The sequence below is a fragment of the Bombina bombina genome, chromosome 3, assembly GCF_027579735.1.
Source record: "Bombina bombina isolate aBomBom1 chromosome 3, aBomBom1.pri, whole genome shotgun sequence".
Taxonomy (NCBI): domain Eukaryota; kingdom Metazoa; phylum Chordata; class Amphibia; order Anura; family Bombinatoridae; genus Bombina; species Bombina bombina.
In genome coordinates this window covers 679,282,838-679,309,082 of record NC_069501.1, presented here as the reverse complement: position 1 = coordinate 679,309,082, position 26,245 = coordinate 679,282,838, and the positions used below count along the sequence as shown (strand labels likewise).

The following is a 26,245-nucleotide window of genomic DNA, read 5'->3' as shown; positions in this document are numbered from 1 at the left end:
TTATATTATAGCTATTTTAGGATTAATATTTATTTTACAGGCAACTTTGTAATTATTTTAACCAGGTACAATAGCTATTAAATAGTTAAGAACTATTTAATAGTTACCTAGTTAAAATAATAACAAATTTACCTGTAAAATAAATCATAACCTAAGATATAATTAAACCTAACACTACCCTATCAATAAAATAATTAAATAAACTACCTACAATTACCTACAATTAACCTAACACTACACTATCAATAAATTAATTAAACACAATTGCTACAAATAAATAAAATTAAATAAACTATCTAAAGTACAAAAAATAAAAAAGAACTAAGTTACAGAAAATAATAAAATATTTACAAACATAAGAAAAATATTACAACAATTTTAAACTAATTACACCTACTCTAAGCCCCCTAATAAAATAACAAAGCCCCCCAAAATAAAAAATTCCCTACCCTATTCTAAAATACAAATATTACAAGCTCTTTTACCTTACCAGCCCTGAACAGGGCCCTTTGCGGGGCATGCCCCAAGAATTTCAGCTCTTTTGCCTGTAAAAAAAAACATACAATACCCCCCCCCCAACATTACAACCCACCACCCACATACCCCTAATCTAACCCAAACCCCCCTTAAATAAACCTAACACTACCCCCCTGATGATCTTCCTACCTTGTCTTCACCATGCCAGGTTCACCGATCCGTCCTGGCTCCAAGATCTTCATCCAACCCAAGCGGGGGCTAGACATCCACTGAAGAAGTCCAGAAGAGGGTCCAAAGTCTTCCTCCTATCCGGCAAGAAGAGGACATCCGGACCGGCAAACATCTTCTCCAAGCGGCATCTTCTATCTTCTTCCATCCGATGACGACCGGCTCCATCTTGAAGACCTCCAGCGCGGATCCATCCTCTTCTTCCGACGACTAGACGACGAATGACGGTTCCTTTAAGGGACGTCATCCAAGATGGCGTCCCTCGAATTCCGATTGGCTGATAGGATTCTATCAGCCAATCGGAATTAAGGTAGGAATTTTCTGATTGGCTGATGGAATCAGCCAATCAGAATATAGTTCAATCCGATTGGCTGATCCAATCAGCCAATCAGATTGAGCTCGCATTCTATTGGCTGTTCCGATCAGCCAATAGAATGCGAGCTCAATCTGATTGGCTGATTGGATCAGCCAATCGGATTGAACTATATTCTGATTGGCTGATTCCATCAGCCAATCAGAAAATTCCTACCTTAATTCCGATTGGCTGATAGAATCCTATCAGCCAATCGGAATTCGAGGGACGCCATCTTGGATGACGTCCCTTAAAGGAACCGTCATTCGTCGTCTAGTCGTCGGAAGAAGAGGATGGATCCGCGCTGGAGGTCTTCAAGATGGAGCCGGTCGTCATCGGATGGAAGAAGATAGAAGATGCCGCTTGGAGAAGATGTTTGCCGGTCCGGATGTCCTCTTCTTGCCGGATAGGAGGAAGACTTTGGACCCTCTTCTGGACTTCTTCAGTGGATGTCTAGCCCCCGCTTGGGTTGGATGAAGATCTTGGAGCCAGGACGGATCGGTGAACCTGGCATGGTGAAGACAAGGTAGGAAGATCATCAGGGGGGTAGTGTTAGGTTTCTTTACGGGGGGTTTGGGTTAGATTAGGGGTATGTGGGTGGTGGGTTGTAATGTTGGGGGGGGGGTATTGTATGTTTTTTTTTACAGGCAAAAGAGCTGAAATTCTTGGGGCATGCCCCGCAAAGGGCCCTGTTCAGGGCTGGTAAGGTAAAAGAGCTTGTAATATTTGTATTTTAGAATAGGGTAGGGAATTTTTTATTTTGGGGGGCTTTGTTATTTTATTAGGGGGCTTAGAGTAGGTGTAATTAGTTTAAAATTGTTGTAATATTTTTCTTATGTTTGTAAATATTTTATTATTTTCTGTAACTTAGTTCTTTTTTATTTTTTGTACTTTAGATAGTTTATTTAATTTTATTTATTTGTAGCAATTGTGTTTAATTAATTTATTGATAGTGTAGTGTTAGGTTAATTGTAGGTAATTGTAGGTAGTTTATTTAATTATTTTATTGATAGGGTAGTGTTAGGTTTAATTATATCTTAGGTTAGGATTTATTTTACAGGTAAATTTGTTATTATTTTAACTAGGTAACTATTAAATAGTTCTTAACTATTTAATAGCTATTGTACCTGGTTAAAATAATTACAAAGTTGCCTGTAAAATAAATATTAATCCTAAAATAGCTATAATATAATTATAATTTATATTGTAGCTATATTAGGATGTATTTTACAGGTAAGTATTTAGCTTTAAATAGGAATTATTTATTTAATAAGAGTTAATTTATTTCGTTAGATAAAAATTATATTTAACTTAGGGGGGTGTTAGTGTTAGGGTTAGACTTAGCTTTAGGGGTTAATACATTTATTAGAATAGCGGTGAGCTCCGGTCGGCAGATTAGGGGTTAATAATTGAAGGTAGGTGTCGGCGATGTTAGGGAGGGCAGATTAGGGGTTAATACTATTTATGATAGGGTTAGTGAGGCGGATTAGGGGTTAATAACTTTATTATAGTAGCGCTCAGGTCCGCTCGGCAGATTAGGGGTTAATAAGTGTAGGTAGGTGTCGGCGACGTTGAGGGGGGCAGATTAGGGGTTAATAAATATAACATAGGGGTCGGCAATGTTAGGGGTAGCAGATTAGGGGTACATAGGGATAACGTAGGTGGCGGCGATTTGCGGTCGGAAGATTAGGGGTTAATTATTTTAAGTAGCTTGCGGCGACGTTGTGGGGGGCAAGTTAGGGGTTAATAGATATAATACAGGGGTCGGCGGTGTTAGGGGCAGCAGATTAGGGGTACATAAGTATAACGTAGGTGGCGGTCGGCAGATTAGGGGTTAAAAATTTTAATCGAGTGGCGGCGATGTGGGGGGACCTCGGTTTAGGGGTACATAGGTAGTTTATGGGTGTTAGTGTACTTTAGGGTACAGTAGTTAAGAGCTTTATAAACCGGCGTTAGCCAGAAAGCTCTTAACTCCTGCTATTTTCAGGCGGCTGGAATCTTGTCGTTAGAGCTCTAACGCTCACTGCAGAAACGACTCTAAATACCGGCGTTAGGAAGATCCCATTGAAAAGATAGGCTACGCAAATGGCGTAGGGGGATCTGCGGTATGGAAAAGTCGCGGCTGTAAAGTGAGCGTTAGACCCTTTAATCACTGACTCCAAATACCAGCGGGCGGCCAAAACCAGCGTTAGGAGCCTCTAACGCTGGTTTTGACGGCTACCGCCGAACTCTAAATCTAGGCCTAAGACTTTTAATTTCAAGAAAGCAAAATTCAACGATTTAAGGAAATCATTAAATAATATAAATTGGGACAATGTATTTTCTAATAAAAATACAGAGGATAAATGGATAATATTTAAAAATTTGTTAAATAAATATACATATCAATACATACCATATGGTTATAAAAATAAAAATAAAAAAAATAAGCCGTTATGGCTAAATAAAAATGTGTTAAAAGAAATTAGGAAAAAACGTAGGACATTTAAATTATTAAAAGAAAATAGTACAGACTCAGCATACAATATTTATAAGGAATGTAACAAAGCATGCAAAAAAGCAATCAAATTAGCCAAAATTGAAAATGAAAAATTAATTGCCAAGGATTCTAAGTCTAACCCTAAAAGGTTCTTTAAGTACATAAATAGCAAAAAATCTAAGAAGGATAATATAGGTACATTAAAATGTGTGGAGGGTAGCATGATAAATAATGACAGGGAAAAGGCTGAGGTACTAAACCAGTTTTTTTCTTCAGTATACACAAGAGAGGAACCATTGAATGATACTTTGGAACAGAATAGAACATGCCAGTCCATACCACTAACTGGGTTTTGTTTAGAGGATATCAGGAAAAAACTAAAAAATATTAAGGTAAATAAAACTCCAGGCCCAGATGGAATACACCCAAGGGTGTTAAGTGAACTTAGCACTGTTATAGACAAACCTTTACTCTTAATTTTTCAAGACTCATTATCCTCAGGCATGGTACCCCAGGATTGGCGTAAAGCTGATGTGGTGCCACTCTTCAAAAAGGGAAGCAGGGATGATCCAGGAAGCTATAGACCAGTTAGTCTGACATCAATAGTGGGGAAGATATTTGAAGGGATTATAAGGGATTATATTGATGAGCATATTCGTGTAAACAAGATTATGAGTTCTAATCAGCATGGCTTTAGGAGAAATAGATCATGTCAAACTAATCTAATTAGATTCTACGAGGAAGTAAGTAAAAATATAGATAAAGGGGAATCAGTTGATGTGATATACTTAGATTTTGCAAAGGCATTCGATACAGTGCCACATGAGAGATTAATGCACAAAATTAAGGGACTGGGAATAGCTGAAAATGTTAGCTCATGGATAAATAACTGGATAAAAGATAGGGAGCAACGAGTAGCAGTAAATGGATCATACTCAGATTGGACAAAGGTAATCAGTGGCGTCCCCCAGGGATCAGTACTGGGCCCTGTTCTTTTTAATATTTTTATAAATGACTTGGAGCAAGGATTAAATAGCGACATCTCTATTTTTGCAGATGATACTAAGTTAAGTAAGGTCATTAGGTCAGAGCAGGATGAACTCTCTTTGCAAAGGGATTTGCGAAAATTAGAACTATGGGCAAGTGAATGGAAAATGAGATTTAATACGGAAAAATGTAAGGTTCTACATTTTGGAAGTAAAAATAAGCAGGCTATGTATTTTTTAAATGGGACAAGACTTAGCCAAACACAGGAGGAAAGGGATTTGGGAGTAGTAATAGATAACAAGCTAAAAATGAGTGCACAATGCAGGGCAGCGGCTTCAAAGGCTAATAAGATACTAGCATGTATTAAAAGAGGCATTGATTCAAGGGAGGAAAGCATAATTCTGTCATTATATAAAGCCCTGGTAAGACCTCACCTTGAGTTTGGAGTGCAGTTCTGGGGACCGATTGCTAAAAAAGATATTGCAGAACTAGAAAAAGTTCAGAGAAGGGCCACAAAGCTAATAAGGGGATTGGAGAAATTAACCTATGAGGAGAGGCTAGCCAAACTGGGTCTGTTCTCTATAGAAAAAAGGCGCTTGAGAGGTGACATGATTACTTTATATAAATATATTCAAGGCCCATATACAGAGATGGCAGAAGCTCTTTTTATTCCAAGAAAATTGGTTCTGACAAGAGGTCATAATTTAAGGTTGGAGGAAAGGAGATTTAATCTCCTGCAACGGAAACGTTTTTTCACTGTAAGAGCAATAAAATTGTGGAACTCATTACCAAAGGAGGTAGTGAATGCCAATACCATAGATACATTTAAAAATAGTCTGGATAAATTTCTGTATATAAACAAAATTCATGGATATGATTGCTAGTATTAAATGGGTCACATTTTAATGGGGTTATTTAAGCTTAACTGGAGCTTTTTGTAAGTATTTTAGATTTGTATAGGTTGAACTCGATGGACTTCAGTCTTTTTTCAACCTTATCTACTATGTTACTATGTTACTATGTTATGGCTATACCGTTATTGTTTTAACAATCCATTCCGCACTCAAAAAATGGCTTTTGAGTGTGGAATATTCAGCTCACCAGTATTACAGGTTGTAGGTAGGCTATTCCGCTATCGTTATAGCTTATACCGCCACAAACCTTTCCACTATCAAAGGCCAGTAGTTATGGATTTTGGAAAACAAAAATGATTTATAAAACTCATAACAAAAATGTTACAAAGTACACTAACACCATTAAACTATCTATTAACCCCTAAACCGTCATTCTAAATGCATTGCAAATACTAAAATAAACCTATTAACCCCTAATTCGCTGCCCACCCACATCCCCAACACTAAATTAAAGTATTTACCCCTAATCCGCTGCCCCCCGCATCACCAACACTAAATAAACTTATTAACCCCTAAACCACCGTCCCCCACATTGCAACAAACTAAATTAAACTATTAACCCTTAAACCTAACACCCCCTAACTATAAATTAAAGTTACAATATAACTACCTTAAAATAAATAAAAAGTTATCTGTGAAATAAAAAAAAAACCTAAGCTTTATATAAAACCTAACATTACTCTTTAAAAAAAATAATATATACCAAAAATAAAACACTACGAAAATTACGGAAAAAAAAAATCTAAGATTAAGATTACAAAAAATAATTAATGAAATTATCCAAAATAAAAAAATTAAACCTAATCTAATACCCCTTTAAAAACAAAAAAGCCACCCCAAAATACAAGCACCCCCTAATCTAACAATAAACTACCAATAGCCCTTAAAAGGACATTGTCCTAAGTTTAACAGCTCTTTTACATTAAAAAATGCGAATTAACCCCTAACAGTAAAATTAAACCCACCCAACCACCAAACCTCCCAAAATAAAAAAAGACCTAACTCTAAAAAAAAACTAAGATGCCCATTGCAGGAGCATTTGTATGGGAATTGCACTTAAAATGTCAATCAACTATTTTGTTGCCCATTAAAAAATACAAAGAGCCCTAATATAAAAAAAAACACCACAAAAAAAAATAATAACACTAACCCCAAAAAAATGTACTCACCATTCCTGAAGTCTGGACATCCATCTTCTTCCAGGCGGAGAAAAGTCTTCATCCAGGCGGCGAAGATCTACTTCCAGGGTGGCACCATCTTCCATCTTCATCCCGGGGGCACGGAGCTGAGCTGAAATGGCGGCCGCGCAAACATCCAACATGGAGGGTCCTCTTCATGTGATCATCCACTGCACACTGAAGATTGAATGCAAGGTACCCATTTTATAGTCTTCAAATTAGCCAATAGGATTTCAGTAGCTCTCGTCCTATTGGCTGATTTGAAAATTTCAGCCAATAGGAATGCAAGGTACCCCAATATTAAAGAAGAAGATCTTCGCCGTCTGGATGAAGACTTTGCTTTGCCTGGAACAAGATGGATGTCCGGACTTCAGGAATGGTGAGTTTTCATTTTTTTGTTTTTTAGATTAGGGCTTTTTTTATTTTTTAATGGGCATCAAAATAGCATGCCCCTTTAGGGGCAATAGGTAGTTTAGTTTTTTTAGAATTAGGTCTTTTTTTATTTTTGAGGGTTGGGTGTTTACTTTTAGTGGTTAATTTGTATTTTTTTAAAAAGTAAAAGCAGTTAAACATAGGGCAATGCCCTACAAAAGTCCCTTTTAAGGGCTATTGGTAGTTTGTTGTTAGATTAGGGGGTGTTTTTATTTTGAGGTGGCTTTTTAGTTTTTATAATATTAGATTAGGTTTAATTTTTTTTATTTTGGATAATTTTGTTTATTATTTTTTTTAAATCTTAGGTTTTTTGTTTTTTGTAGCGTTAGTATTTTTTAATTTTGTAATTTAGGTTTTTTATTTTTGGTATATATTTTTTTAATAGTAATTTTAGGTTTATTTATAGTTTAATCTTAGTTTTTTTATTTCATAGGTAAGTTTTTATTTATTTTAAGGTAGTTATATTGTAACTTTAATTTAAAGTTAGGGCGTGTTAGCTTTAGGGGTTAATAGTTTAATTTAGTTTTTTACTATGTGGGGGGTTAGGTGGTTTAGGGGTTAATATGTTTAGTTTAGTATTTGTGATGTGGGGGACAGCAGATTAGGGGTTGGTTTATTTTGGTGTTAGCGATGCAGGTGGGCGGCAGATTATAGGTTAATAGGTTTATTTAGTGTTGGCGATGTTGGGGCAGCGGATTAGGGATTAATAGGTTTATTTAGTGTTGGCAATGTCAGGGGCGGCGGATTAGGGGTATTTAGACTAGGAGTTAAAATTAGGATGTTAGATTTATGATAAACTTTCTTGTCTCTATAGCCTTAAAAGGGGAATGCATTATAGCGGTCGCCATTCCGCAATCGCAGGTGTTAGTTTCTTTCTAACACTATTTCTCAATTGATGTCTATGGGGGAATATGTGTATGAGCATGTCATGTCAGGACTTGGCTTTTGTGCTGTTATCGTACCATACTGCACAACACAAGAAGGTTTTTTTTAAACTTGTAATTGCAGCGATATGGAAAGTGCGGTACCACTAAATTTTTAGTGTTGTTTACTGCCTGATCCTGAAAGAATACTCCTATCATGATATTAAAAAATGTCTTACACCTAATTTCACATTACATTTCATGGGATTATGCCCTCAATGGATATTTAATGGTATAAAGAATCCAGTTGGGAGAAACATTAGTAACATGAACTAGAATTTGTTTAATTTTAGTCTGGCAAAAATACTATTGCTGACTCACATACAATAGATGTCTTCAGTAATATATTTTTTAAACAACCTATTCTACATTGGTTGAACACATCTCAGTTGAAGCCTGCCACAATATCGTTACATCACATCTAGTCAATTATTTACCAATAAAAAGCCGAGATTGAAGGTTAATTAAAATAATTTTGTCAAATATATATTAGGTTGATATAAAATATGTGTTTTGATGTTACTTTAGTAATAGAATTTATCACAAAGGCTAACCTAAAATAGGTTTATGTTTTTTAATTCAATTTTCTGCAAAAAGAATTGTTAGAGCTATTGACTTTTAGTTTCCAAAGTATGGTCATCTTAATGATTGATTAACATTTAATTTTAATAGGAGGACAGATAATTTTACATCTTCTGTCCTGGTTTGAACCTGGTAAAACTATTATGTGTTCAATATATTAGAAAAAGACAAACAATTATACCATGTGTATGAAAAAGCAGCAATTACATATATTAAGCACATTTTGTGTAAGTTTAAACTAATAATAAAACTAAAAGGAAATGCATGCTTGTTCACAATTCATTGTACTGACTTTATTGCTCCTTTAAATAAGTATACAGCATTACATCTAATCACCAACCACCTTTTATTGCAATTGGATGAAATTAACTTGTTTTTGAAAAGGAACATTGAACTCATAGTAAACTTCTTCATAACAATATTAAGTAAAGAAAAAAATTGGTACATGGATAATGTAATCTATTTTCAGTAGTTAAACCCTTAAAATTTGGCCTTTTCTCCAACAATTTTCAACTCTGCAACATGTTAAACTTTAACCTCTGCAATAACTTCACTTATTTGCACCTAACTGTCCACAGCAAAAAAATAAATAAAATAAAATACTTAAGAAGCATTTCAAATGGTATACAAGCCCCTCTTTATTTTCTTATGTAATTATATTATATATTTTTCAATTTATATACCTAATCCAGATTCCAGAGTAGTTCTTCACAGTTATTATAACAAAACACAGTGAACAAGGAATGTTGCAGTTCTTTCTAAAATAGTTTTTCTAAATATATGTGAATGCTGCCATATAAATATAGGATATTCCTGATATTCCAAAGACTGGTTTGGAGGGATTCTATAAAAAGTTTTATCAGCTTCCCCAATCATTACATAAGGAAATTAAATGGACATTATTCTGTAGGCAAGCAGCTGTGAGGATGTATTAGTATTAAAAACTGCTGCAGGAAAACATTTTTAAATGCGCTGGGCTCTCTCTCCCATTCCCTAATTTTGAGGTTGATCTCTAATTCTGCCTTTTGTTTCTAAAGCCTGTACTGCTGTAGAGAAAATTTCAACATAGCTGGTGGATTAAAAGGCAAAAAAGCTATTTCAAAAGACAAATTAAAGGTAAAGGAGATTTACGCAAACAATTTAATACACTGAAACAGGTCAAATGAATCACTGGGATCACAAGAAATGAAGATCATTTTATAGTAAAATGTTCCTATTAACAATGACTATGCAAAACATTTTCATTGACAACAAATGTTCAGTAAACACTAGATAGTGAGCATGTTACATCTAATTTTAATGATACTAACATTTATCATTTTTAAGACAATTCCAGGCAATGTGTATTTCACTGATGATATGAGGAACGTGATTTCCAAAATCAGTTACTAAAAACCCCAATTCTTTAAAGGGACATAACCCCCCCAAAAAATAAAAAAATCATGATTCAGATAGAACATACAATTTTAAACCACTTTCCAATTTACTTCTATAGTTATTTTTTTTCTTTTTCTTTTTATCCTTTTTTGAAAAGCAGGAAGGTAAGTTCAAGAGTGTGCACGTGTCTGCAACACTATATGGCAGCAGTTTTGCAACAGTGCTATATATTAGCAAGAGCACTAGATGGCAACACTATTTCCTGTCATGTGGTGCTCCAGACATGTGTAGTCTACCTATCTAGATATCTCTTCATCAAAGAATAACATGAGAATGACACAGATTTGATAATAGAAGTAAATTGGAAACTTTTAAAAAAAATTGTATTCTCTATCTGAATCATTAAAGAAACAATAGATATAAAACTGCATAAAGGAAATGCTCTAATGTGTTTTATTATTATTGCAGTATTGCTTGTATATGGCTATGTGTATAGGGGTTATCCCAGAGCAGCAATACACCCTGGGTTCTAGTTGAACATAACTGGTGATCCAATAAATATGTCTATACTGGCTCCCAGTAGTGTACTGCTGCTCCTGAGCCTACCTAGCAAAGATTTTAAACAAATGATTCCAAGAGATCAAAAATACATTTTATGATAGAAGTAAACTTAAAAGTTTTTTAAATTGCTTTGGTCTTCATTTATAAAGCTGCATAAGCAGTTTCAGATCATTTTAGAGCAGGTTCCGTCGTGCAAGTCAGCAAACAACAATTAATAAGCACTGGTGTTACAATCTCTATTTCTTAATGTGTCCACAACCTCAGAGGTTCAGGTGTCAAATATCTTGGACTCATTCATCTGAGATAACAGACAAGAGCAGGGGGTGGACATCAATAGCATTTGTTGCTGCAATGTTAGATTCCAGCAGCTAATGCTGCTCCAGAGGCTTAAAAAGTGTGCAGACAGGTTCCCTTTCTGAGAACCTTGTCTGTGCCTACAATAATAGATGGGGATTGTATTTGAATTCTAAACTTTAAATTTGTTTTCATTTACCTTTAATGAAAACTTTCATTAGATTATGATGTAATAACATAAAAAACACCAACATGAAAATTATTAACATCAAAGCTTCTACCAAATGAAGTTAATATCATAACACTAACTTTGAACATCGTGGTACCAGGCTCGCGTCCAGCTAAGATATTACTATCAACCTTCTCAACTATTCGAGGGTTCTCCACCTGCATGTAATGTTTGACAAGGTCAGTAACCTCCACCAAACAATCACGGCCCAGCATGGTGGCAACTTGGCCTGTGTCCTCAGAAGTGGTGTGGAACTGAGTAAAAACCTGCAGGGTGGCATGCTGATACTGTAAGGTGCATCCACGATTTAGCTTCCTATCTTCTTCATCCTCATCATCCTCGTCATCACTGTCACGCACAGACCTACTGTCAAAGAAGAATAAGACATTAGGAATGACAACATTGATAATACCAACACTAAACAAAAATGACAGTGTGATGCAATTAAACATTTTGATTAATATAATAGTAAATGGATACAAAAGTTCTGTAAACTTCAGTATAAATCCTAAGGAATGTAGAAATTGAGGTAAACGTGAAGCTTTATCAAGACCCTCATAGTAAAAAACTTGTTTCTATCTGTATGGGGTCAATAGCATGATAGAACATTTAAGGCTAAATTACTTATGGAGCGCAATTTATTGCTCCTGCTTGCGTGTTTACTCAACTAGAAGTAAGCTTTTTTCACGTGTTGCATAGCACACATATTACAAGTTTACTATAAGTAAAAAGTTTTTGCACAATCGCTAATCCAACACGTGCAAAAATCTAAACTTTGAATATCGCGACTGCGTTCACATATTCTCTTATAGACTTCAATGCAGCACAAAAAGTGGGGAAAAACCATACACCCAACAGTCATGCAAACCTGATCACATTTAACCAAGTGCACTAACCCAACATAAAATATTATTCTTTCACATTCCGATGTTCCTCACATAGCAGAAATTATTATTATTTATTCATAAATACATACTTCTCTACAGTATATTTATGATGGGTTTTTTTTTTTAATTGAAAATATGTATTTATCTGAGAAATATTAAAGGGATATTAAACCCAAAAATTTTCTTTCATGATTCAGATAGAGAATATAATTTAAAAAAACTTTCCAATTTACTTCTATTATCCTTTGCTTCATTCTCATGATATTCTTTGCTGAAAAGAATGTATAGGTATGCTCAGGAGCAACAAAACTCTACTGGGAGCTATCTGCTGATTGGTGGATGCACATATATGTCTTTGACTTACCTGATTTGTTCAGCAAGCTCCAAATAGTGCTAATCTTTCAAAAAAGGATACCAAAAGATCAAAGGATATTTGATAATAGAAGTATATTAGAATTTTATTTTTGTAATTGGATTCTCTTTCATGAAAGACCATTTTTGGGTTTCATGACCCTTTAAGTAAAATCTGTTTAAATGTAAGTTGAAACTAATACTGCAATTGTTTTTACCTTCTATATCTCCTCACTAGCTGACAACTGTCTCTGTTTAAAGGGAAAGTCTACACCAGAATTTTTATTGTTTAAAAAGATAAATAATCCCTTTGTTACCCATAACCACCCTAGTTTTATTAATATATGTTTTACTTCTGTGATTACCTTGTACATAAGCCTGCCCCCTTATCTCAGTGCTTTTGACAGACATGCAGTTTATCCAGTCAGCACAGACTCCTAAATAACTCCACAGGAGTGAGCACAGTGTTATCTATATGACAAACATAAACTAGTACTGTCTAACTGTGAAAAACGTTCAAAATGCTCTGAGCTAAGAGGCGGTTTTCAGCGGTTTAGAAATCAGTTTGAGCCTATCTAGGTTTAGCTTTTGAAAAATCCCACCACGGGAACAAAGCAAATTTAATGATAAAAGTCAATTGAAAAGTTGTTTAAAATGTCATGCCCTATCTGAATCATGAAAGTTTAATTTTGACTAGACTGTCCCTTTAAGTAGCGGAGAGGAACACACCTTTGTAAGTAGGACAATAAACTGAGTTTTTCCGAATACAAAAGAACTTAAATATATTTTGAAATTATAGATCAAACAGGGGAACAGGGGATATTCCCTTTAAAGGTAAGCATTTTTTTTTTATTTTTGTAACATACATCATGTTTGCACCAAATACAAAGTTGTAATTTATACTTTTTACACACAGGGCTAGATTACAAGAGGATCACAACTGATATTGCAGGATGCGTTATGTTTTGCAGGACCTTAAGAAAAAAAATGGCACATTGGGCTAGATCACGAGCAGAGTGCAAATTAGTACTCCCCTTGCCTATTAACTCCTCTAGATAAAGGCTTTTTGTGGCAAATGTATTACAAGTAAAACGTTTTTGCATGAGCATAAACCCGACACGCACAAAAAAACATAACTTCTTAAATAGAAGTGAATAAAAAAAAACATACTCGCCCACTAACCCAACAGAAGTTATTATTAGTTCACATTCCAATGTTCTTTACATACAGAACAATGTCCTTTTTATAGGCATTGCCCTAAGTTCCCCCTAACAGTAAAAACCCCCCACCCACCAAACCCCTCAAAATAAAAAACCTAACACTAAAAAAACCTAAACTACCCATTGCCCTGAAAAGTGCATTTGTATGGGCATTGTCCTTAAAAGGTGCAAAGTGCCCCCCAAAAAACTAAGTTAAAATCAGCCAAAAAGGTTTCAGTAGCTCTCATAGTATTGGCTGATTTTGAAAATTTCAGCCAATAGGAATTCAAGGTACCCCAATAAATATGGGGTACCTTGAATTCTTTCTTCAGTGTGCGGCAGACAATCACATGAAGAGGAACCTCTACGCCTTCGCTGAGGACCGCTGCCGCCGAGAACTTCCGCCGCTTTGCTGTGGATGAAGATGATGGACCTGCCTGGAAGAAGAACTTCTCTGTGAGTACCTATTTGGGGCTTTAGTGTTTAGGTTATTTTTGGGCACTTGGAAAAAGAGTTGAATATCCTTTTAAGGGCAGTGAAAAAGAGCTAAATGCCCTTTTAAAGGCAATGCCAATACAAATGCCCTTTTCAGGGCAATGGGTAGATTAGGTTTATTAGTGTTAGTTTTTTTTTTATTTTGGGGGATTTGGTTTGTGGGGGGGGGTTACTGTTGGGGGGACTTTGCTTATTTTTAAATGTAAAAGAGATATTTAACTTAGGGCAATGCCCTACAAAAAGCCCTTTTAAGGGCTATTGGTAGTTTAGCATTAGATTAGGGGGTGTTTTTATTTGGGGGGCTTTCTTATTTTCATAGGGATTAGGTTTAATTTTTTTTATTTTGGATAATGTGTTTATTATTTTTTGTAATCTTAGCCTTTTTTATTTTTTGTATTTAGATTCATCTAATTTTTTTTTTTAGTTTTTATTGTAATGTAGTGTATTTTTATTGTAATTAAGGGGTTAATTTAGGAGGTGTTAGGCTAGGGGGCTTAGTCATTAAATTAGTTTTTTGCATTGTTGGGGTTGGCTGTGTAGGAGTTAATAGGTAAATTAGGTTTAATGCGTTGTGGGGGGTTGGCGTTTTAGGGGTTAATAGATGTATTAGGTAGTTTGTGATGTTGGGGTTTGTGGATTTAGGGGTTAATAATTTTATTAGGTAGTTGGGGTTTTTTTTCTTAATACTTTGTGCAGGCGGTTAGTTTATTTTTTTCTTAATACTTTGTACGGGCGGTTAGGTTTTTTTTAAAAAAATACTTATTGCGGGTACTTAGGGTTTTTTTTTAATAGTTATTGCGGGTGTTATTTTTTTTAATACTTACTGCGTGCAGTTAGGTGATTTTTTCATACTTATTGTGGGCAGTTTTTTTGCTGTAATGCTCCGTTTGCCTTCGCTGCTTCCCGATGGATTCAGAAAATGGCAGGATGGTGAAAGAATCCACCTTCGGTGGATTCTTTCACCACCCTGACACTTTCGGAATCCACCTGGATGCAGCGAAGCTGCATCCAGGTGAATTATTTTGGCTGTGCACGTAGCCAACATTCTGTTGACTGCCAACATTCCTTTGATGATGCGTGCGCAACTGCCGACGGCGACGGACATTACAAACGCAATTATATTATATATATATATATATATATATATATATTATAATAAAAAGGACATTTTACTGTAAGTGAAGAACATTAGAAAGTGAAATATGTACAGCAAATATACAGTAAAACATATAAATACATCTGTATATACATATAAACATACATACATACATATACATATTTAGAAACTTGTATGTATGTATCTCTATGGTAAAAGCCCTTTGCAGCATTTTTCAAACACCAGAGAGGTCATATATTTGAGTTATTATAACATTTTAATCCAATTTGTTTTTTATTAGACAGTGTTATTATGAGTGTAATTGTACATTTTAATGTATTTTTGATGTTTTTGTGACACTTTTTTTGTCTCACAAAACAGTTAACCAGAGCTCTGAAGTTGCAAACGCTTTTACTTTCAACTCATAATACACGCCCTATTTCCGACATACGCAAAGAGCGGCAATAAACCCCTTATTGCTTGAACGCAACAGTTAGCGCTCCACTCATAACCTAGCCCACAATCTGATATTACCAGTGGATGGTTACATATTTTAACCAAAACAACTTTTCACGGCTGAAACTTTTTTAATGCTTCCTATACATTAAATGAACAGCACAGGTAGCAATATTAGTGCATTCATTGGGTTTCTTTAAAGTGGTGTTGCGCTCAGGTGCTATCCAAAATAACTGTAAAATGTAGAGTTTTGTGAGATCTTAAAGGGAAAGTAAACACCTTGAGATTTGTATATAAAATGTTTAGTTATACATAATGAAGCAACCTTGCACTACTTTCATTGTTTATGTTGCCCTTTTGTCAGGTAATTTATCTCTGAAAATCAAGCATTCTCCAATTCCCAGAACTTAAACTGCACCCTGTTGACTTTTCAAGGCTACCTCTGTTATACAACTTTCCCTAATTGGCTTTTTTTAATTAGATAATAACTGCAAAAAAAACTAACTCCATACTAATAATAAAGGACTAATAAGGCAAATGGTGGCTACAGTTTCGATTAACAATAAATAGATGCAGTAAAAAGGATGTTAATTTGTTTTAAAAATGTTAAGACTTGACTAATATGTTATTCTACAGCAACACAACAGAATTGTCTTGTAATTACAAGGTGTTACTCTCTCTTTAAGTAAACCATTATAGCTTGCTAGTTTCCCTGACCTACAGACGCACACTGCAGGTAGGGTTGCCACCTCAGCCATGATTTCCTGGACACTTATGAGTTATACATACTGCTGGGTGTGCAGGTAGAAACATGAATTTCCACCCTGGACAGCACACAAATAGTTACACTGAACAACCCTGTTCATGTTCCTCCCTGCACACCCTGCAGCATGTATAAATCATAAGTGTCCAGGAAAACATGGCTGAGGTGGCAACCCTAACTGCATGCCTTCCACACAGGCCCTTTGTAATTTCCCTAGACACATATAAAACACAGAAATGGACTGCAGACTCAAACTGGAATGGGTACACATCCAATGACCCTGCAAAGCTCACAGCCCTGGGTGCGCGCCAGCACACACATCCAGCTGCACAGCTTTTATTGATTCATGCACTTAACCCCAGACAAGCCTGTGTGCAAAGTCTGTAGGGAAAATTACTAAACAAAATTATTAACACAGCACACAGCTAGATTAAAAGCAAAATGTAATCACTTTGAAAGTGTAAATTGTAATCACTTAGAATAGCACATGGTATATATAACAATAAGGGAGAGATTAGAAAAAGTTATCATGATGTCAAATAAATAAAACAAACTATAACATCTGTAATATGCTATGTTAAAATCCAAAGCAGAAGGTAAGTGGGGAGTTTAAATATGTTAACTATTTGTTATAACAATACAATTTGAATTTTACATTAAATATCATTAAAGGGATAGGAAAGACAAAATGTAATTTGCATGATTTAGATAGAGCATGCAATTTTAAGACACTTTGAAATTCAGTTCTATTTTCAAATTTGCTTCATTCTCTTGTTATCTCTTGTTGAAAAAGAATGTACACATATCCTACACTAGTGGAAGCTAGTTGCTGATTGGTGCCTTCACACATTTGCCTCTTGTGATTGGCTAACTAGATGTGTTCAGCTAGCTGACAGTTGTGCAATTCTATTCCTTCAGCAAACTAAAACAATAAAATAAAGCAAATCTGATAATAGAAGTTATTTGGAAAGTTGTTTAAAATGGTATGTTCTATACAAATCATGAAAGAAAATGTTGGGGTTTCCTGTCCCTTTAATACTAATGTTAAATAAAACTAATGCTGCAAAAAACAAATATGTTTGTTTAAAAAAGGATTTGTCAGGAAGTGTCCGGGGGAAGATTTATGTTGTTACACAAACTAACAATAAACTTACTTTTGTCTATAAATGAAACATTTGTAACAGATGCATACCATAAATATTAAAGGCAAAGATTAGCCTATGATAGAGAAAGAAAATAAGGAAATGTAGCACAGAAAATGAACAATTTAAATATCTGGAATCTAAGAATAAAACAAACAAGACCAGAATTTTAAAATATAAGAAAACTTAAAACGATAAACGAAGATAGAAATCTTTATTTAAATGTAAAGCAATGAACATAATCCCAGAACTGTGTGCAAAAATTCACATCTGTTTTTTTTTTCTTTTCAAATTAAAACCTTCCTTTTCTATGTTGTATTTATTTATTTGTTTATTTATGTTTACTGCATAAGTGTTACTGGACCAATTAAATGAAATCACATAAAATTGATTTGATTGCCCTGGAAACAAATTAAGCAAATGCTTCATAGGGTTTAATTCTCTTGAAATGTCTGCAGCCCTAAAGTTTATATACAGAGGGATTTAAAGAAGCCCACACTACATACTTTTTACTTAAAGGTATACTAAACCCAATTTTTTTCTTTTATGATTTAGATAGAGCATGCAATTTTAAGCAACTTTCTTATTTACTCCTATTATCATTTTTTTCCGTTCTCTTGCTATCTTTATTTGAAAAAGAAGGCATCTAAGCTAAGGAGCCAGACAATTTTTGGTTCAGAAGATGGACAGCATTTAGCCACCAATCAGCAAAACAACCACCCAAGTTGTTAACCAAAAATGGGCCAGCTTCTAAACTTACATTCTTGCTTTTCAAATAAAGATTGCAAGAGCATGAAGAAAAATTGATAATAGGAGTAAATTAGAAAGTTGCTTAAAATTGCATGCTCTATCTGAATCATGAAAGATAAAATGTGGGTTCAGTGTCCCTTTAAAGGACTATTGAAGTGTTGAATAAACTTTAACTCCTCACATCCAGATTTGTTCTGCCAGTCAAAAGAAATTAATAAAAATGTATAAGTTCAATGTTTTAATGCATTTTATTTCTAAATAGTAGCATATCAGTTTTGCAGTCTGAATTGTACCCCTCAAGGATTCTTTACTCTGCTCATTGTGTAAATAATTATAAAATCACAACTTCTTCATGTAGGACACAATAAAACAGAATATGCATCCATAGAATTTTAGTAGACACCATGCAAATATTTAAACCACACTAGAGTGGTACTAATGTTATTTTCCCCAGTGGAACAAGAAGGGTAAAAATATTCAGCAACAATCTCATATTCAGTATAATGGTTCTGATAATTCAGATTCTGATTGGCTATATCTCCCCAAGGCTACACTGTAAAAATAATAGTAAAAATAGCTTAATTAGTTGGCATAATATATTACAAAATCTTTTGAATCGACAGAAAGAGAATGGGAGTGAGCAATAAAAGTTATATTTTAAAGGGAACAGAGAGTCCGAATTTTTGAAATAGTATAGACTCTTGCAGATGTCCTTAATTATATTTTTTGATGAGGAGTACAATGTGTTATTTAAAGGGACAGTTCACCCAAAAATGTTTTCCCATTTAAATTGTTCTCAATGATCCATTTTACCTGCTAGAGTGTATTAAAGTGTTTACAAGTAGCTCCTTTACCCCTATTTTGGCCTTTGAAATAGCTGATTTAGCTTCTGGTTTCCCAACCTATATTGAAAGTTTTGATACCGGAGTCACAGCCAGCATAAGAAATTTAACACACACTGGGGTGCAGGAAAGTTAAGTAATAAAATTATAATTTTCCATTGTTCTCTCTATGTATTGAGCTTTAGTTTTCCAGACAAAAATAAGATAAGGAAGCAAGTGTGTGTACACAAAGTGATAACATAATGAGATGTGATATTACCCAAAGCTCAACCTATTGTAATAGGCTGTGGTTTAAAAGCACAAAACCAGTTACTTCATATACACAAATAAACCTGAAAATGTAACTTCTCATACATTTTATACTTTGCAGCTAGTATAAAAAGTCTGAAATAAATTAATATAAAAACATTTTTACAGTGTACTGTTCCTTTAAACTAACCATTAAAGAACAAGTCAAACAATTAGCGCTAGATTACAAGTGGAACGGTATTTAACGTTCTCTCTCGCGCACTAACTCTGGTAGAAGTAAGCTTTTTGTGCATGTTGGGTGGTATTCGTTTTACAAGTTGAAACTAAAACCTTTTTGCTCGCTCGATAACCCAATGTGCACAAAAAAGCCGAACTGAGAATATTGCATGCACTTTAACGTACCCCCCCCCCCATAGAAGTCAATGGAGCAAAAAAAGTGGGGGGGAAAGCTAACACCCTAACTCATTCACAAACCCAATTCCATTTTCTCAAGTGTGCTAACCAGACATAAACATATGAATATTTCACATTCCAATGTTCTTCACATAGCAGAATATGTTCTATTTATTCATATACATATTGCTAGATACATATGATGCTTTTTGTATATATGATTATTTATAGGTATGGATATATACAGATATAGATAGGAATATCTATTTAAAAATACATAGAACATATTCTGCTATGTGTAGAACATTGGAATGTGAAATATTTACAGTAAATACACAGTATAAGACTTTATTAAATATGAATATTGCATGAATTGAATATTGAACCACTTGCAGTGGGTGCTCCAGCTAATCTTTTCAACAGTGCTAAATTGGGAGCCTCTAAGCAAGTTTTTTAACGGTTTTATACTGGATTTTTAGATCAGTATCTGTGCATACTCTTCTTTATTGTAGTGTCTATTACATGCAGTTAAATGAAAATTGGTGCATACTGTCCTTTAATGCTGACATTGCACATTAACATTAACAGATGAAGGTTACTTATCAAAGAGACTTTAAAATATGAAATAAGTACTTCCATTTTTGTATGGAGCCTGGTTTTAGACAGTCGCCTAGATTTAGAGTTTTGTCGGTAACGACCCGCGTTGCAAACGCATGCTTTTTTTTCCCTGCACTTTTTAAATACCGCTGGTATTTAGAGTTCACAGAATGGCTGCGTTAGGCTCCAAAAAAAGGAGCTTAGAGCATAATTTACCGCCACTGCAACTATCGATACCAGCGGTGCTTACTGACGCGGCCAGCTTCAAAAACGTGTTCGTGCACGATTCCCCCATAGGAAACAATGGGGCATTTTGAGCGGAAAAAAAACCTGCAAAAAAGCAGCGTTAAGCTCCTAACGCAGCCCCATTGTTTCCTATGGGGAAACACTTCCTATATCTGCACCTAACACCCTAACATGTACCCCGAGTCTAAACACCCCTAACCTTACACTTATTAACCCCTAATCTGCCACCCCCGCTATCGTTGACCCCTGCATATTATTATTAACCCCTAATCTGCCGCTCCATACACCGCCGCAACTTACATTATACCTATGTACCCCTAATCTGCTGCCCATAACACCGCCGACCCCTATATTATATTTATTAACCCCTAATCTGCCCCCCACAACGTCGCCACCAGCTACCTACAATAATTAACCCCTAATCTGCCGACCGGACCTCACCGCTACTATAATAAATGTATTAACCCCTAATCCACCTCACTAACCCTATAATAAATAGTATGAACCCCTAATCTTCCCTCCCTAACATAGCTGACACCTAACTTCAAGTATTAACCCCTAATCTGCCGACCGGACCTCGCCGCTACTCTATTAAATTTATTAACCCCTAAAGCTAAGTCTAACCCTAACACTAACACCCCCCTAAGTTAAATATAATTTAAATCTAACGAAATAAATTAACTCTTATTAAATAAATTATTCCTATTTAAAGCTAAATACTTACCTGTAAAATAAACCCTAATATAGCTACAATATAAATTATAATTATATTGTAGCTATTTTAGGATTTATATTTATTTTACAGGCAACTTTGTATTTATTTTAACCAGGTACAATAGCTATTAAATAGTTAAGAACTATTTAATAGCTACCTAGTTAAAATAATTACAAAATTACCTGTAAAATAAATCCTAAACTAAGTTACAATTAAACCTAACACTACACTATCAATAAATAAATTAATTAAATAAAATACCTACAATTATCTACAATTAAACCTAACACTACACTATCAATAAATAAATTAAATAAAATACCTACAAATAAATACAATTAAATAAACTAACTAAAGTACAAAAAATAAAAAAGCTAAGTTACAAAAAATAAAAAAATTAATTACAAACATAATAAAAATATTACAACAATTTTAAGCTAATTACACCTACTCTAAGCCCCCTAATAAAATAACAAAGCCCCCCAAAATAAAAAAATGCCCTACCCTATTCTAAAATTAAAATAGAAAAGCTCTTTTACCTTACCAGCCCTTAAAAGGGCCTTTTGCGGGGCATACCCCAAAGAATTCAGCTCTTTTGCCTGTAAAAAAAAACATACAATACCCCCCCCCAACATTACAACCCACCACCCACATACCCCTAATCTAACCCAAACCCCCCTTAAATAAACCTAACACTAAGCCCCTGAAGATCTTCCTACTTTGTCTTCACCATGCCAGGTATTACCGATTGCTCCAGGCTCCCAAGTCTTCATCCAAGCCCAAGCGGGGGCTGGAGATCCATCATCCGGCTGAAGTCTTCTATCAAGCGGCGGCTGAAGAGGTCCAGAAGAGGCTCCAAAGTCTTCATGCTATCTGGGCAGAAGAGTAGATCCAGACCGGCAACCATCTTCTTCCAAGCGGTGACAAGCGGCTCCATTTTGAAGACCTCCGGCGCAGATCCATCCTCTTCTTGCGACGTCCTAAGTCTGAATGAAGGTTCCTTTAAATGACGTCATCCAAGATGGCGTCCCTCGAATTCCGATTGGCTGATAGGATAATATCAGCCAATCGGAATTAAGGTAGGAAAAATCTGATTGGCTGATGGAATCAGCCAATCAGATTCAAGTTCAATCCGATTGGCTGATCCAATCAGCCAATCAGATTGAGCTTGCATTCCATTGGCTGATCGGAACAGCCAATAGAATGCAAGCTCAATCTGATTGGCTGATTCAATCAGCCAATCAGATTTTCCCTACCTTAATTCCAATTGGCTGATAGAATCCTATCAGCCAATCGGAATTCGAGGGACGCCATCTTGGATGACATCCCTTAAAGGAACCTTCATTCGTCATCTAGTCGTCGGAAGAAGAGGATGGATCTGCGCTGGAGGTCTTCAAGATGGAGCCGCTCGTCATCGGATGGAAGAACATAGAAGATGCGGCTTGGATGAAGATTTTTGCCGGTCCGGATCTACTCTTCTGCCCGAAGATGGAATTCTTCAGCCGCAGCTTGGATCCAGACTTTAGCGGGAGGATGGACGTCACTCTTCAGCCCCCGCTTGGGCTTGGATCAAGACTTCAGAGGCTCTTCTGGACAGATCAGGACCCGTTGTGGTGAAGACAAGGTAGGGAGATCTTCAGGGGCTTAATTTTAGGTTTATTTAAGGGGGGTTTGGGTTAGATTAGGGGTATGTGGGTGGTGGGTTGTAATGTTGGGGGGGGTATTGTATGTTTTTTTTTTACAGGCAAAAGAGCTGAATTCTTTGGGGCATGCCCCGCAAAGGGCCCTTTTAAGGGCTGGTAAGGTAAAATAACTTTTCTATTTAAATTTTAGAATAGGGTAGGGCATTTTTTTATTTTGGGTGTCTTTGTTATTTTATTAGGGGGCTTAGAGTAGGTGTAATTAGTTTAAAATTGTTGTAATATTTTTCTAATGTTTGTAAATATTTTTTTATTTTTTGTAACTTAGTTCTTTTTTATTTTTTGTACTTTAGTTAGTTTATTTTATTGTATTTATTTGTAGGTATTTTATTTAATTAATTTATTGATAGTGTAGTGTTAGGTTTAATTGTAGATAATTGTAGGTATTTTATTTAATTAATTTATTGATAGTGTAGTGTTAGGTTTAATTGTAACTTAGGTTAGGATTTATTTTACAGGTAATTTTGTAATTATTTTAACTAGGTAGCTATTAAATAGTTCTTAACTATTTAATAGCTATTGTACCTGGTTAAAATAAATACAAAGTTGCCTGTAAAATAAATATAAATCCTAAAATAGTTACAATATAATTATTATTTATATTGTAGCTATATTTGGGTTTATTTTACAGGTAAGTATTTAGCTTTAAATAGGAATAATTTATTTAATAAGAGTTAATTTATTTTGTTAGATTTAAATTATATTTAACTTAGGGGGGTGTTAGTGTTAGGGTTAGACTTAGCTTTAGGGGTTAATAAATTTATTAGAGTAGCGGCGAGGTCTGGTCGGCAGATTAGGGGTTAATACTTGAAGTTAGGTGTCAGCAATGTTAGGGAGGGCAGATTAGGGGTTCATACTATTTATTATAGGGTTAGTGAGGCGGATTAAGGGTTAATACATTTATTATAGTAGCGGTGAGGTCCGGTCGGCAGATTAGGGGTTAATTATTGTAGGTAGGTGGTGGCGACGTTGTGGGGGGCAGATTAGGGGTTAATAAATATAATATAGGGGTCGGCGGTGTTATGGGCAGCAGATTAGGGGTACATGTAGGTTGCGGCGGTGTACGGAGAGGCAGATTAGGGGTTAATAATAATATGCAGGGGTCAGCGATAGCGGGGGCGGCAGATTAGGGGTTAATAAGTGTAAGGTTAGGGGTGTTTAGACTCGGGGTTCATGTTAGGGTGTTAGGTGCAGACTTAGAAACTGTTTCCCCATAGGAAGCAATGGGGCTGCGTTAGGAGCTTAACGCTGCTTTTTTGCAGGTGTTAGGTTTTTTTTCATCCCAAACTGCCCCATTGTTTCTTATGGGGGAATCGTGCACGAGCACGTTTTTGAAGCTGGCCGCGTCCGTAAGCACCGCTGGTATTGAGAGTTGCAGTGGCTGTAAATTATGCTCTACGCTCCTTTTTTGAAGCCTAACGCAGCCATTCTGTGAACTCTAAATACCAGCGGTATTTAAAAGGTGCGGGGGAAAAAAAGCCAGCGTTAGCTACATGGGTCGTTACCGACAAAACTCTAAATCTAGGCGTCAGTGACCACAGCACTTTTCAATTTTCTGACCTTTTGGGACCAGGGCTATATTTACATTTCTGCAATGTTTGTGTTTAGCTGTAATTTTCCTTTTACTCATTTACTGCACCCACACATATTATATACTGTTTTTCTCACCATTAAATTGACTTTTTAAATATACCATTATTTTTATCATATCTTATAATTTAATATAAAAAAATATAAAATATTATGAAAAAATTGAATAAAACACACTTTTTCTAACTTTGACCCCCAAAATCTGTTACACATCTACAACCACCAAAAACAACCATGCTAAATAGTTACTTAATTTTGTCCTGAGCTTAGAAATATCCCATGTTTACATGTTCTTTGCCTTTTTTGCAAGTTATAGGGCAATAAATACAAGTAGCACTTTGCTGATTCCAAACCATTTTTTTCAATATTAGCGATAGATACATTGTAACACTGATATCCCTGAATAACCCTTCACATATATATGTTTTTTAGTAGACAACCCAATGTATTGATCTAGGCCCATTTTGGTATATTTCATGCCACCATTTCACTGCCAAATGTGATCAAACTTTCGGTTTCTCACTGAAATAATTTACAAACAGCTTGTGCAATTATGGCACAAACAGTTGTAAATGCTTCTCTGGGATCACCTTTGTTCAAAAATAATAGACATTTATGGCTTTGGCTTTGCTTTTTGGTAATTAGAAGGCCACTAAATGCCACTGTGCACCACACTTGTATTATGCCCAGCAGTTAAGGGGTTATTTTGGTAGCTTGTAGGGTTAATTTTAGCTTTAGTGTAGAGATCAGCCTCCCACCTGACACATCCCACCCCCTGATCCCTCCTTGGCCCCCCTTAAACAGCTCTCTTCCCTCCCCCACATCACAATTGTCACCACCATCTTAAGTACTGGCAAAAAGTCTGCCAGTACTAAAATAAAATCCTTTTTTTTATATATACATTTTTTTATTTTTGTTTATATATTCATGAGTGTTTTATCCCCCCTTAGCCCCCAACCTCCCTGATCCCCCCAAACAGCTATTTAACCCTCCCCCTCTACCTATTTGCCGCCATCTTGGGTACTGGCAGCTGTCTGCCAGTACCCAGTTTGCTAAAAATTGTTTCCTTTTTTGTAAAAAAAATAAACCCCCCAATTTTTCTGTAGTGTAGCTGCCTCCCCTCAATACTCTACCCCCTCTCAGATTGCTTTCTCAACATTTCCTCCCCTCCTTCCCCCTTCTTTGACTGTACTGTTAACTAATGTAGCATGCGCTCACACGCTCCTGCCTGCCTGCCATGTAATATAGAAGGGACAGGATCCGGATATAGACCAACGATGGGCTGCCAACCCGCCTCCCTGCTATGGCTTCCACCTACCAACAATCGACACCATCGCTGGTCAATGCAGAGAGGGCCACAGAGTGGCTTTCTCTACATCAGATGCCTACATTTTTTTATTCCAGGATGCCTAAATATCAAGGCATCACTGCAATAACATGAAAGCAGCTGGAAGCCATCACAATCGCTTCCAGTGCTTGAAAACCCTGAGGACGTATAGGGTACATCCTTGGTCATTAAGTGACAGTTTTCGTAGGGTGTACCCTGTACATCCTTGGTCATTAAGGGCTTAAAAAATTTAAACTCTGCAGCATTGCTGTTAATGTAAATGACAAGAGAATAATCTTGACTCTATATGTAGGTTACAGAAAAGGGTTCAAAGGTTAAAAAATGTCAAATGCAGACATACAGAAATAAAAAAAATAATAAAAAACAAACAACATATAGTGCTAGATTACAAGTGGGGTGGTATTTTGCGTTTT

At 35.6% G+C, this 26,245-nt stretch overlaps 1 protein-coding gene across 1 annotated transcript in view; it reads right to left on the bottom strand.

Annotated features, from left to right (window-relative positions):
• Nucleotides 1–26,245, bottom strand: part of TMEM132E (transmembrane protein 132E) — a 221,485-nt gene that overhangs the window by 33,743 nt on the left and 161,497 nt on the right. Inside the window, exon 7 of the mRNA XM_053705417.1 lies at nucleotides 11,094–11,379. Coding sequence (XP_053561392.1) covers nucleotides 11,094–11,379 — 286 coding nt within the window. The remainder of the gene's footprint in view (nucleotides 1–11,093; nucleotides 11,380–26,245) is intronic.